General features: G+C 39.8%; 1 protein-coding gene across 9 annotated transcripts in view; it reads right to left on the bottom strand.

The window, feature by feature from the left end:
• Positions 1–2672: 2672 nt before the first annotated feature.
• Positions 2673–13625, bottom strand: part of CADPS (calcium dependent secretion activator) — a 483558-nt gene continuing 472605 nt past the window's right edge. For 5 of the 9 annotated variants that reach the window (XM_023200553.1, XM_023200576.1, XM_026447116.1 and 2 more), the window contains 2 exons: positions 7420–7524; positions 3732–3911 (listed from right to left, as the gene is read on the bottom strand). In XM_023200553.1, coding sequence (XP_023056321.1) covers positions 3732–3911; positions 7420–7524 — 285 coding nt within the window. Of the gene's footprint in view, positions 3912–7419; positions 7525–13625 lie in introns of all 9 variants that reach the window. The other 4 variants (XM_023200558.2, XM_023200563.1, XM_023200583.2 and 1 more) reach the window with 3 other exon arrangements.

Below are 13625 nucleotides of genomic sequence, written 5' to 3'. Positions count from 1 at the left end.
GTACTTAGCTCTCCTCCAGGGCTCCTGAACATTTTCCTACTTTTGCTAACTTTTATACACTGGACAGATGCTCCCTCTTTTACTTTGCATGTTTTAAAAAGACTTAAACTGGCACTTCACAAAAGAGGCTATCGAAGTTCCCAATACACAAGTTCAAAGGCAATCAATTTCATTTGGTAGTGAACTGCAATTATAAACCACCACAGCACTTACCAGAATGGCAAAAATTAGAGTGACAACACTTAATGTTGTCAAAAATGTGGAACAACGGAGACTTTAATTTGCTGCTGGTGAGAGCATAACTTTGTTCATCCTCTGTGGAAAACTGGCCACATCCTCTGAAAAGGAAAATACCTTTACTCCAGGACCCAGCAATTGCACCAAAACATATGTACAAGGAAATTCATGGCAGCATTATTCACAATAGCCCAAAATGTAAAACAATATTTTTATATGGCTAAATCAATTATGGTCTATTTATAACTTGGACTACTATACATCAATGAAAATAAATGAACCACAACTACACCAACTACGTAATGTAGAGCAAAAGAATCCAGATACAAAAGAATATGTACTGTGATTGCAATGACAAAAAGGTTAAACTCAGCAAGTTGATCGATTCTATGCCATTAGAAATCAGATAGTTGTTACCTTTGGGGTGTAAGGAGTGGGTAGAATTTGGGAAAGAGCATGGACATGGGGTCCTCGGGGGTCTTCGGTATGTTCTATTTCTCAGCTAGGTAGTTGTTCCGCGACTGTGTTCACTTTATGATAAATCATTGAGCTGTAGGCTTAGGATTCATGCACTTTTTGTATGTATAATAAAAAACTAAAAAAGAAAAAAGAAGATCACTCAAGATACCATCCCAAAGAAACAAAAAGTAATATCAAAGCTGTCTTCTTGGCTTTGCATTTGTGGTCAGAATAAACTGAGGCCAGCAGTGGTCAAGGATAACGTGATCAGTGCTTTCTGATGTGTTCTGATGTCATTTCCTTACCCATACCCCCTTTCCCAGGGTTGCTGGGGGTGCTATTTAACAAGATCCTCAGTGCAAGGCAATGGAATCTTTTTTTGAAGGAAGTTTTTAATTTAACCTTGGTTTTGGAAACCAAGTCTTTTCTGGCTTAGTTTTCCTAATGACTTTTACATTGTGCCCTTTGGTTAGTTATCTAACCCATTCACTTAGCCTTCCTGCAGGGCTCCTGAACATTTTCCTCCTTTTGCTAACTTTCATATACTGGACAGACATTCCCTCTTTGCATGTTTTAAAATTGTAGGCTGGGTGCGGTGGCTCACACCTGTAATCTCAGCACTTTGGAAGGCCGATGTGGGCTGGTCACAAGGTCAGGAGTTTGAGACCAGTCTGGCTAACATAGTGAAACCCCGTCTCTACTAAAAAGACACAAATTAGCTGGGCATGGTGGCACATGCCTGTAGTTTCAGCTACTTGGGAGGCTAAAGCAAGATCATCGCTTGAATCTGGGAGGCAGAGGTTGCAGTGAGCAGAGATCGTGCCACTGCACCGTAGCCTGGCTGACAGAAAGAGACTCCATCTCAAACAAAATGATAAAAAAATTTTAATTGTTACAAGATATATGATTTCATTTTGCAACTCAAAATATAATGAAAATATGTTTTCAAAAATCTTGGCTGTGCCATTCTGACTTAACTGTGTGCCCCTGGGCAATCAAAGTTTTGTCATACCTGAAAGACGTATCCCCACCATTTGTATTAATAGTTTTATGCTCTTATCTCTGGATTAATGCTTCTGCATAGAGTTAACTATTGAGCAAGTTAGCGGAACCCTTTTGAACTTAATTTCCTAATCTATAATGAGGATAACAATAGTTCTCTCCTCTTATGGTTGTTGTGAGATTTAAATGAGGTAATACATGCAGAATGCCTGACATAGCATAGTTGTTCAATAAATAGGACCTCTTTTTGTAAGCCCACAAAGGCAGAAAGCACTGTTGCTTTGTACCTGCAGACCTCAAGTAAACAGAGCAAGACATGTTGTCTAAAGTGGTTATTTTTTAGAGAACAACTGGTGACCATTCTACCTGGTTCTGTTGGAAAAGTAGCTGTTTCCCTAAAGCCTCAGTCAGCTTCCAGGAAAGATCAGACTGGTTTAGTGACAGACGCAAATAAAGCAAACAAGGCTACAAAATGTTTAATTTCTTACAAACTTAGGTGATTATATTGCTGACAGGGCCTGAGGAGTTAGTAGAGTACTCCATATCTTAGAGAATCTTGTAAAATGCTTTAACAAATATATAAGAATCATATATAATTGGCACACACTTTGTTTGAATGCAAACACTGCTGTTAAAGTGGTGCTTAAAAACAGTTTGTTGGCCTTCTCTTCGTACAGGAGAAACATTTCTCTCGTTTACACTACTTACTTGCTTAGCAAACCCTTATTTATCCTATAATGCAAGCGTAATCTGTCCAACATGTCCAAATGCCCACGGATTCTGAATTAGTGGAGTCTGAATTAGTGGAATTTTAGGCAGTCTCTCATGGAGAGCTACAAGCATTTGAAAACGACACACTCCAACAGTTTCAAGAACACTCTATGAAAATTACCTCTTCCCTCCCTTTCCTATTTCTTCTTGTTGTGTTTCAGTTCTGGCATTCAAAGAAGACAGAGAAAAACAGACCCAAACGTATATTCTTAGGACATTTGAATATTTATTGAGAAGCCACAGTTTTCCACACTTCCATAACTGTAGGCTTTATATAAGGCAAAAGCAAGATGGATCCACTACTTTACATGGAAAGAAATAGCTCTGCAGCAAACTCCAGGGTTGTGCAGTTACAGATCAAAATGCAATGTACATGACAGATATAAAAAACAGTGTGGAACAAAATAATTTAAATTATGGTTACAATCTACTGAAGGAAATATCCACATCTTATTATAAACACGTTTTTAGTCTAGGGTTGTAATTTAAATATTCTTTTTTGTTTTTACATACACAGTTGAGACATAAAAGCAAAATAACATTTAAAAGGAGAAAACTTTGACAGAAGACAGTAGTTTTGAACTGTGTGCTTGATGTTAAGTCATGATAGGATTGCCCCCTTGCCATGGCAATTAAGAGAATCAATCCATTGGTATGTAGCCATCCGTTTTTGGCTAATTATTTGAGTAAATGAAAGCATGGGTTAACAAGGACACAAGGGGTTCATTTTTTAGTTTTAGGGGAACAGAAAGAATCAAAAGTTGATTGTTGGAGACTTGCCTTTTGTTTTTCAAAAAATAAAAATAAAAACACAAAGCAGATCTATGTGTTTTAATTAATTTATTTATGTACTCGTTTAATTAACTGGCATCCACATACGTGAAACACAGTGAATGTACTTGGTATACTTGCCCTCACATCCATTTACCACCAATGCATACACAGTACATGAATGAAGCATCATTGATCTTTGCTGATAACAGGGACACGCCTAGTGGTAAGACTATGTATTCTCCATGAACAGTATTTAAAGAATGGTGCTCCATATTGCTTGTAAACATATAGACGTGGACATCAGGAAATCAGTGGATATGAAGGTCATTTGCTAATCTTGGTACCACATAGCTAAAATGGCAGTTGTATTGATAAACATCTCATGGGCATGGTAGTTGACAGAAAATTCCCTAATGGGTTTAACTAACAGACTAAAGACATGCACTGATTACAAGACTCTGTCCCAGTGGACTCTAGGACCAAACGGTCTAATCGTCTTCTTCGTCTTCCTCATCGCTGTCCTTCATGCTAATCCCCTGCAGTCCCCCACCTTCGCTCACTGATGCTGTGGCTTCCTCCACAGTGAGACGGTTCCGGATTGTTTCATAGGTCTTGCTGTTTAAGGTGGAGTCCAGGACCCCTTGCAATCGGAAATCTCTGTAGGTTTTCTAAGGAGGGAAAAGATACTGTGATGAGAGAGATCTCATCTCCATGATGGGGATGGAGAAGGTAAAAGCAGGTGTGGGTGTGAGAGCACTGACCTTCAGCTAAACATCACACTTTATGCATTGTCAAATAAAAAGCCACTGTGCTTAGATTTCACTTGTATTGAAAACTGAGATCCTTTGAATGACAGAAAATGAGAAATAGTGACAGGATAAACTATATTAGATGAGACAAAGCAAAGAACATAAGCTTGTGTTTATTCAGTTCCATAAAGGGAAATGTTCCATAATTGTTTTGGTTCCTTTTGTGGACTGGTTCTTTCTCTTAGGTTAGTGTAATATGATAGACACAGGAAAGGGCTATAACACATAAATAATGGATTGAGCGATTATGGTATTTTGTGATTTCTGTTGCAGTCTGGTTTTAGTATTTTTGAGTCTTGTAACTGCATGAGCTGTACTGATATCCCTCTGTCTCATTCACAAGACAGACATATGTATGTTGGTATATGAAACCTATCACAGGCAGCAGCAATTATGAGAAAGATGGAGCGCTAATGCCTCATCAATATGTTGCAGGCATGTGACTCATTTCTTATCTCCTTGGGAAAGAACTGTATCTATTCCGTTCACAACTTTATGGTCTCAGGGAAGAAATTTGGCTCTTTTTCAAGAACAATGGCTTGGTACTACCGCATTACACGTTCTTTCTTTGTTCCTTCAGGCGGTTTCTCTCAGATTTCCTTAGGTATCTCAAGGACTGTTTTTCTAGAAATCCTTCAGTGTTAATTGAATATGACCAGAAGCATCTGGCTGTTGTCTACTTCGTAATTTTTTTTTTAAAAAGGTCTCTCTCTAACTACAACTCTCCTCATCATACTGCATATCATTTCAGCTACTGATTCTGCTGTTTGTTTCTCCTGTTGATATAGGAAACTTGCTAAAGGGGCAAGACAAGGAATGCTAACATACATCAACACCACTCCCATCATTATTTCTTTTTTCTTTTTCTTTTCTTTCTTTTTTTCTTTCTTTCTTTCTTTTTTATTTTTTTTTTTTGAGATGGAATCTTGCTCTGTAGCCCAGACTGGAGTGCAATGGCACCATCTTGGCTCACTGCAACCTCCGCCTCCTGGGTTCAAACAATTCTCCTGCCTCAGCCTCCTGAGTAGCTGGGATTATAGGCACCCACCACCATGCCCAGCTAATTTTTGTATTTTTAGTAGAGACGGGGTTTCACCATGTTGGCCAGGATGATCTCGATCTCCTGACCTTATGATCTGCCCATCTCAGCCTCCCAAAGTGCTGGGATTACAGGCGTGAGCCATCGTGCCCGGCCCATTATTTCTATTTTTAATAGTCCATCTAATGCAGTCATGATAGCAACAATCATAATGTCAACCCCTCTTGAAGGTCACAAGTTGTAATGACTATAGAGTTAACGAGTGAACCCAGTTTGGCTTAGTGAAGTCCAATAACATAAAAGTAATCTGGTTTAGACATTAAATTACAAGGTTATCCTCAATCATGCATCAACCTGCAAGGCTTGCTGAGAAGAGGAAGCTAGACAGCTACCTGAACTGTGTTTTCACTTTGATGGGGACCGGTAAGAGACTGAGTAACTGTTAGGCATGGTGTGGACCAGATATCCAGACAATTAACTTAAATTTTTATACTTTTCAATCATTTGTTCTGTTGCCACTTAGAATAACATAATTGTTGCCAGAATATGATGGGGAAAATAAAGGTAAAAGCATTTGAGTATTCTCTCTTTTATTCAAACTCCATAGCAATGTGTATACCAACTAGACTCTCAATGCCTAAGTGCAGAGACCACATCTAGTCATTTTTGAATCCTCCATCTGGTAATACACAAGTAGAGACTCACCTAATATTTATCCAATGTTTAATGAATAAATAAATGCTTGCTGAATAATGAATGACTGGATGAATAAATGAAGTGGCTGTTGATGCAAGAAAGAAAACCAAATATCCTTGGAAATTTGCCCTGGAGGAGGAGGCCTCTGGGTGATGTTCTTGGTTTAAAGGTTGTGAATTCTGCTTCATAGCTCCGAGTTGTGGCATTAGTTAAGCTGAACCCACTTTTTGCTAAAGTGAAGGGGTTCCCTTGGCAGTGACATTTCTGTATCCCTTCTCTGTGGTTCATATCACTTTTTTTTTTTTTTTTGGCAAAAGGCTAAGATTAAACCTCTCCTCTGACTTATATTTTTCCTTCGTAAAATATTGTTAATTTCCAATACCAATCTGGAAATAGAAATAATAGGAAGATAATTTTTAACTATTAAAATTATATCTTCTTTTCATGTCTACCCAATAAGGGTCAAACAGAGGAATTTCCCAAAGTGTATTTATGCACAGAAAATGGAATTCAAGTGGTCAGGCGACCACTTGACTATTGAGCTGGTCCTAAGGAACTGAAGTAAAAAAATGTGAAAAGGAGGCTGGGTCCATAGTCTGAGTGTATACATTCCTTTTTTAAGAGCTGTAATACACTGCTGTCTATAACTTTTCCCGGGTGGATGCTTTGTGAGATCAAATGCAGGTAATAATAATTCTCCTTAATTACACACAACGGAACAGCAATTGGTTGTACGTAAGCTCTGGGGTAAAGTGAAATGGTACTGATCCAAAACAGACTAAGAAATGGGGTGGGGGTGGGGTGCCCAGGAGTGGGTGTTGCAGGGACTTTTGGTAAACTGTTAAGAAATAGGCATTCAGCTACGTTTATTGTTAAAATATTTTAAAGGACTTTGTGCTTTGAATGAGATTTTTGCATACGAATGTTTTAAAACCCTCTATGGTGAAGCGTCAAATGGAAACTGAAATGATCAAAAATGTATTTACCCCCTTCTGTGATCTTATTATTTCATGTAAACCACTGAGATTTCACGCTGAAATAATTATCATTAGTCCAAGGCGCACACACAAGAACAAGGGAAAAAGCTACTTTCAGGGTATGTTATCTCACCTTTGTGATCCTTTACATTTGATTGTATACACGCATTGTAAGAGGAACTACTTCAATTAACTATGAGAACAATATTGATTTGCATTCTGATAATGATCACAGGACATATTTAGAAATAGCTGGGGGTAAATATTTCTATTAAATTAATAGTGGCAAAATTTTATTTAATTAAACTATAAATGAAATTGGTAATGGATGTGATTAACATAATGGCACCAAAAGCCAGTTTTTGAAAGTCTAATGCAAAGACACGATGGCCTCTGCAGTATTTTTGCATGGCAAAAACAAAGTATTTTTCCTCTCTGGAAAATGATATCAAATTAATTTGTATTAAATTTCCCTCTGCTGTCTGAGTAACACGTTTATCATACTTCACAAAACAATTGCATAGGTTTTTCTTGTATGAGATACTATTTTATATGTAAACTAATATTCTTTGTGTTAAGCAAGCTCTGCAGCTTGCCAATGAAAGGTATTTCAGTAAGCTATTTGCAAAGAAGAATAATTATTTTTTTCTTTTACCTTTACCATCCTAATTAGTGTTTTCAACTGATAAATGTGAAGCTGTAAGTCCATCCGGTCCGTCAACCAGGTGCAGATCACATTCATGGAGCTGTTGTACCATTGCTGAAAAAAGAGACAAAAGTTCTCCAGCCAACACATCATGGAGCATTTATAGGGCAGAGAGAGAGCAGGCAATGTTTGAGTACCCCACTCTGTTCCAGGAGGAAACAAAATGGTTAAAGAGAATTTGAGAGCATAGAGATTAATGAACGTTAGTTTATACAAAATTACAAGGTACTGGATACTGGGCCAATCTGAGAGAGACCAGTTTGGACTCTGAATCTAATTGAACTCTTCCACAATAGACATTTCCTATGTTTCAATTCTTAAAGACCATCTTTCACTCTTCGGATTCTCTTTTTTTTAATTGGTCAGTTTTACACCATTTAGATTCAAGACACTAATTATTACCTAATGTCACTGTCTTTGGTGCCAGAGAGATGAGGCTTCTCCACTGGATTAATTGATGTTCCTTGCCACTTACCATTTGAAAATTCCACATCCTGTCTGCTAAGTACAATACTGGAAATTGGGCTGACAGCCTTAGGAATTTAGGGGCGAGTTTATCTTCATTTACCTGATTGAGGAGTGCTGATAAAGACAATGAATGAAGATTTCTCTTTAAGGGCCAAACTGTACTCTGGGCAGCTTATGTGCCCTTACATTGGCTGTGCAATCTGTTTTAATCTTAACACCAAAAATTATGGAAGATGAGAGAAAAAAAAACATCTACAAATGAGCTCATTTCAAGCTGTTGAAATCATACTTCCCCTTAAGGGGGTTAAATTTTGCTTCTTGTCTGTGAAAAATGCTTGAAGCTGTGTCACTTTAGACTGCCACCCCTGTGGTGCAGGAAGTCTCTGGTGCAGTATAATTTTGCAGTACTGCTCATATATTCATAAATCTCACTCGGAGACATATGAACAGTGTTATGAAGTGTCAGTATGAAAAAAAAATCTAATCTTTTAAACTTCACCAGGTTTCATTACGCTCTGCCGCTTATACCAAACAATTTACAAATAAAATGAAAAGGTGTGGATGGACCTATATATTTATTTATAGGGGATCTATATGAACTGTGCACAGAAAAGATGCAAAAAAGAAAGACTGGTTAGAGAATTGAGATGATGCATACTCTCATGCTAACCAATACACGCACATGCACGCGCGCGCACACACACACATCGCACACCAGTGGGGATTCGAAAAGCATAAATAAAAACATGTTTCTGATGGTAACTCCACCCTTTCTCACCTAAAGATCATCCAAAATCAGTTTATGCCTAACACTCACAGTTTTTCCGAAGCCTTGTTTCTGACTTAATTTCTTTTAAAAAAAATTAATTTAGGTTTTTACTTGCAAGGTAGAACTGCCAAGTTTCACCTTGCAAGAAACGACACAGTCTCAGCCATGGTGTACAGAAGCCCTCTTTGCAATCTTTCATTTCTAGGCTCCTTCCTCATCAGAGCCAATTGTGGCTCTCCTTGGAGCCCAGCCTCAACAGAGACCACACTACCCCAATCGAGGCAGCACTGCAGCCTCACAGCCAACTTCTGCTCTTTTAAAGATCATGGAGGCGAAACTGTCAGTTTTAGGAACCTTCTGTCCCTCCCCAGGGAGCAGGAGGGGTAGGAAGTACTTTTTTTTTTTTTTTTTTTTTTTTTGATTTGCAGTTCACTTCATGGAGGCAGGGTGTTTGCTAGGGTCAAGCTGCTTCAGGCATGGACAGGTTTTCCCCTCTAGGGGTGAGAACATTTTACTGAAAAAATTTCTTTGGTAGTGGTTGTTGGTGGGGGGGGGGGGGGTGTTTTTGGCACCTCCTGCCTTGGGATTCTGGAGCTTTTGCTGTTACTGCATCTGGGTTTGTTAAGAGGGGGCCCAGGGACAGGGTGATCACTGGGTCACTGGTATTCCTGCAGCCCTACCTTACTCCGGGCACCTGGGGGGCTCTCTTGTGCTAACCCAAGGCCTCAAATTCCACATTTACTAGCTGTAGCTGACATGTAATCTGGGGGGCTCAAAAGATCTATTTTGAGAACTATGATCAACCTCCCCTTACCCCCAACCTCCTGGGATTGGAAGATGACCTTCGAGCAATCCTGGCAACCTCCTGGCCAAACCTACAATTCCAGGGCCTCATGATGGGTACATCTCAGGGACACAAAAGAGGAGTGTGGCACTCTGGCTTCTAGGCAGAGGTGGCATTTTGCTTTGGCTGTGACAACAGGCAAACCGGCGCTGGCTTATATCACTGCCAGCAAGCCTTGTGCAACATGCCTTTTTCTCTTTGCTGAGAGACGTGCCACCTTTCAGGAAAAAAAAAAATAAAATAAAATAACACAACCCCCTGCCGCCCCTCCATTTTATGTAAGCAGTTCCCACTCTTGTAAATGGCTTCTGGATAGTAAAAATAAAAATAAAAATAAAAAGGTAGGAGACTATCAACAATCTTGCTCGGCTGCCGAAAGGGTAGAGAGGTAGAAATTGCATACAGCAATGATCAGTGCACCACACGCAGCCTCCCACCCCAGGAGAACAAGAAAGCCCTGGAACATCCATGCTTTCCTTCCTGGATCTCACATCTAGCAAAAGAAGTGTAAAAAATGTATGATGCCCCATTGGCTACACATTTAAAGAGGCAAAAGGGAGTAAGTCACTCCTTTCCAAACCTTATGCTCAGGAGATGAAATTGGAGGCACTTTTGGATGCAGCACAGTGCTAACTTGGTTTTCCAGAAAGGCGCTTCAAGGCATTTGGATGTCGGAAAAAGCAGGAGGCACCGCCTTCTAGAACTTTAAAATGTTAGAAGTACAGGGGATCTTCCACATTGTCTGTGGTAGAGGAGGAAACAAAGGCCCAGAGAGGTGAAGTGACTTGCCCAATGTCACACAGTGAGTGCCTCCAGAAGCAGCAGCTCTCCAGGGTAGCCACTGCATTGAAAGAGCAGACTGTCTTCCATTCCTCCTCCGTAAGGGATGGAGTAGTGTGTTTGCTGGTCATGACAGCCGATCTTGCACATCTCTTCCCAACTTCGCATTTAGGGATATCACATTGATAGCTAGAAATAGGCCTTCGTGGGGATTTTATCATCATGGGAATTGGCAAATGCCACAAACCAGGGCTTTTTCCCTCCCAGAAAGCCAGTCATTAAACATTTATCAGCACAATCTTTGGTGTCTGGGTTGTTCTGCTCTTCCTCACGGGACTTACAGTGCTTATTAATTGGATTTGCTTTATTTGAGATGGATGGGAATGCAGCAGATTTGTTATGATTCTTCAAAACAGGCAATTAAGAAAATTGTAAGTCCTCCCCATTTTGTTTAGTCCTTGGTTCAGATATGCCTTTTCCAGAGCTACCCTAACACCTGGGCACTAACTTTTCAGTAAAATGTACTCTGAGTCTGTAGAGATAAGCATTGTGGGCTGACAACATGTACTAAGTATTTAAGCATAATTTCTACTCCTTTACTGCCTTCCCTTAATTCAAGTATATTAATTTGAAACTTGCTAAATAAAACTACTTTAATCCTAAAAAACAGCACTAAAGAAATAAAGCCTCCAACAGCCTGGGCTCCTTTAAAATATGCCCTCTGGGGAAAATTCTGTGAAGGTTTTGAACTTGTCACCCAAAACTTATGCCCATCATAGACAACAGGGACCTTGGAAAGGTGGGAACTTCTTCAATAGCTGAACTGGATCTGAAGGCTCTATTTAAAAGAAGTTGGAAGGCTGATCTAAAAATTTCCCACTTAATTCTTCTTTCTTTCTACAGTGTAGAGGTTAAGAGCACAGGCCCTAACATCCACCTGGGTTTGTGATCTTGGGCAAGTTACTTACATTCTCAGAGACTCAGTTTCCTGATGAAAATGGGGACTAACTAGCCTTTTATAGGCTTTTTCTGATGGGTAAATGAAATCACGCTCACAAAGCACTCACAACAGCATTTGGCACATAAGGCCTCAATAAATGTTAGCTACCACCACTTCCACCACTGCAATCAACATCATCATCATCATCGTCATCATCATCATTATCATCGTCGTCAACTTTCTTCTCTTTTTCTCTCCCTCTCTCAACCTAAAAGATCCCCCAAAACAAGGGGGAAAGCGGAACACGTTACCAGGGAAAGTCATGTGGTGTTGAAGAAAATTATTCCCACTGGAATATTTCTGGAATTGTATGCATGCCTTATAGGACACACAAGTAGCTCCTTAACCGTGCAATTGTGTTGTAAAGTTGTTTTCTGGTAGATCATAATCCAAACTTTGGGTTCATAAAGCACATTTTAAACTATATTGACCTAGATGTAAGTCTTGAATTAAAAAGATTCAGACACAGAATGAGTGATTTCTCAAACCCTGTAGGGTGAGTTACAGCTTCAGCCTACATTGGCTACTTATTAGCTGGGTAACCTCAAGGAAATTACTTAATTTTCTGACCCTCAGTCTCCTCTGGGAGTTAATACCAGTACTCTCTTCACGGGATTACTGCGAGCATTAAAAGAAATCATTTATGTGGAGTGCCTAGCAGAGTGAGTGTCACATAGTAAGGACTCGATAAAATTTACCCAGGTTGTTATTCCTCTCAGAAACATCATGGACATACTTTCTTTTTGTTTGTTTTTCTTTTTTTGAGACAGAGTCTCACTCTGTGTTCAGGCTGGAGAGCAGTGGCATGATCTTGGCTCACTGCAACCTCCATCTCCCAGGTTCAAGTGATTCTCCTGCCTCAGCCTCCTGAGTAGCTGGGACTACAGGCACAAGCCACCATGTCCAGCTAAGTTTTTGTAGTTTTAGTAAAGATGGGGTTTTGCCACATTCACCAGGCTGGTCTCGAACTCCTGACCTCAGGTGATCTGCCCATCTTGGCCTCCCAAAGTGCTGGGATTACAGGTGTGAGCCACTGCACCCGGCCCATGGAAATATTTTTTTTTTTTTTTTTTTTTCTGAGATAGAGTCTTGCTCAGTTGCCTAGGCTGGAGTGTAGTAGCGGGATCTTGGCTCACTGCAAGCTCCGCCTCCTGGGTTCCCACCATTCTCCTGCCTCAGCCTCCTTAGTAGCTGCGACTATAGGCACCCACCACCATGCCCAGCTAATTTTTTTGTTTTGTATTTTTAGTAGAGATGGGGTTTCATCATGTTAGCCAGGATGGTCTCGATCTCCTGACCTCATGATTCACCCAACTCGGCCTCCCAAAGTGCTGGGATTGCAGGCATAAGCCACTGCGCCCAGCCGGACATATTTTCAATATGTGACAGAAAGACATTTTTTTTTATCTTCCCTTTCTAGTAGAAGCGTAGATCATTAATATGCAGATACACTTGGGTCACCCATTCTGCCCTGCAAACATACTGACTTCATGTAGAGAAATCCTTAAACATAAAATGTTTCTTCTTTAACATTCGGGTTCACTAAGGGTGAGGGAGTAGGGCAGGGTTGTACAAGCGCAGGATCAGATCCTGTCTTTAATTACAATTTTGATATTTCAGTCATCATGGACTTTTTGCACTAATTTTGATTTTATAAAAATGTTGTATTAAAATGTTATTTATCTTTATTACTACATTTTTTGGGTTCTCCCTTAAATTTTGTGATCGAAAAGTTGCTCATTTACCTCTTCTTAGCCCTGTTCTTGGGTTCACTGTTCCTCTGGAAACTTTACCCCCTGGAAGGGATGTGGGCTTGAGAGACAAGATGAGTAATTAACACCTTATTGGACATTATAGGATTCACAGAAAATGGGCTTTCATTTAGCTCTGGATAATATCTAATCAGCTATATAGAGTGTTGCCACAATGATTGCTACTGCAGTTACGTCTTCTGTCATGATAGCCACCCTCATTTACATGAGTCTTAATTCCTGACCCCCAACATCTTGCTGTTAATTTGATATCCTAAAAAGACATTACTGTTAATGGTACATTTGTTTTCAGAGCAAGCCACATATCACAGATGAGTGGCAGTGGAAACAAGGAGTAGTGGCTGCGAGGAGATGGAACCACCGACTGTATTTTCATACTCACTTGTCACAAGGGTAATTTATCCCTTTAACTTACACAAACCCCTGTCAGACCAGACCATTCCATAGGATTTTAGAGTCTACTGTTTTCAGCAAAGTACTATTTTATAAGAATTCCTAATACACACCCACATGCACTCACGT

The sequence above is a fragment of the Piliocolobus tephrosceles genome, chromosome 2, assembly GCF_002776525.5.
Source record: "Piliocolobus tephrosceles isolate RC106 chromosome 2, ASM277652v3, whole genome shotgun sequence".
Taxonomy (NCBI): domain Eukaryota; kingdom Metazoa; phylum Chordata; class Mammalia; order Primates; family Cercopithecidae; genus Piliocolobus; species Piliocolobus tephrosceles.
The sequence above is the reverse complement of the archived record's forward strand: the minus strand, read 5'-3'. Positions and strand labels throughout refer to the sequence as shown.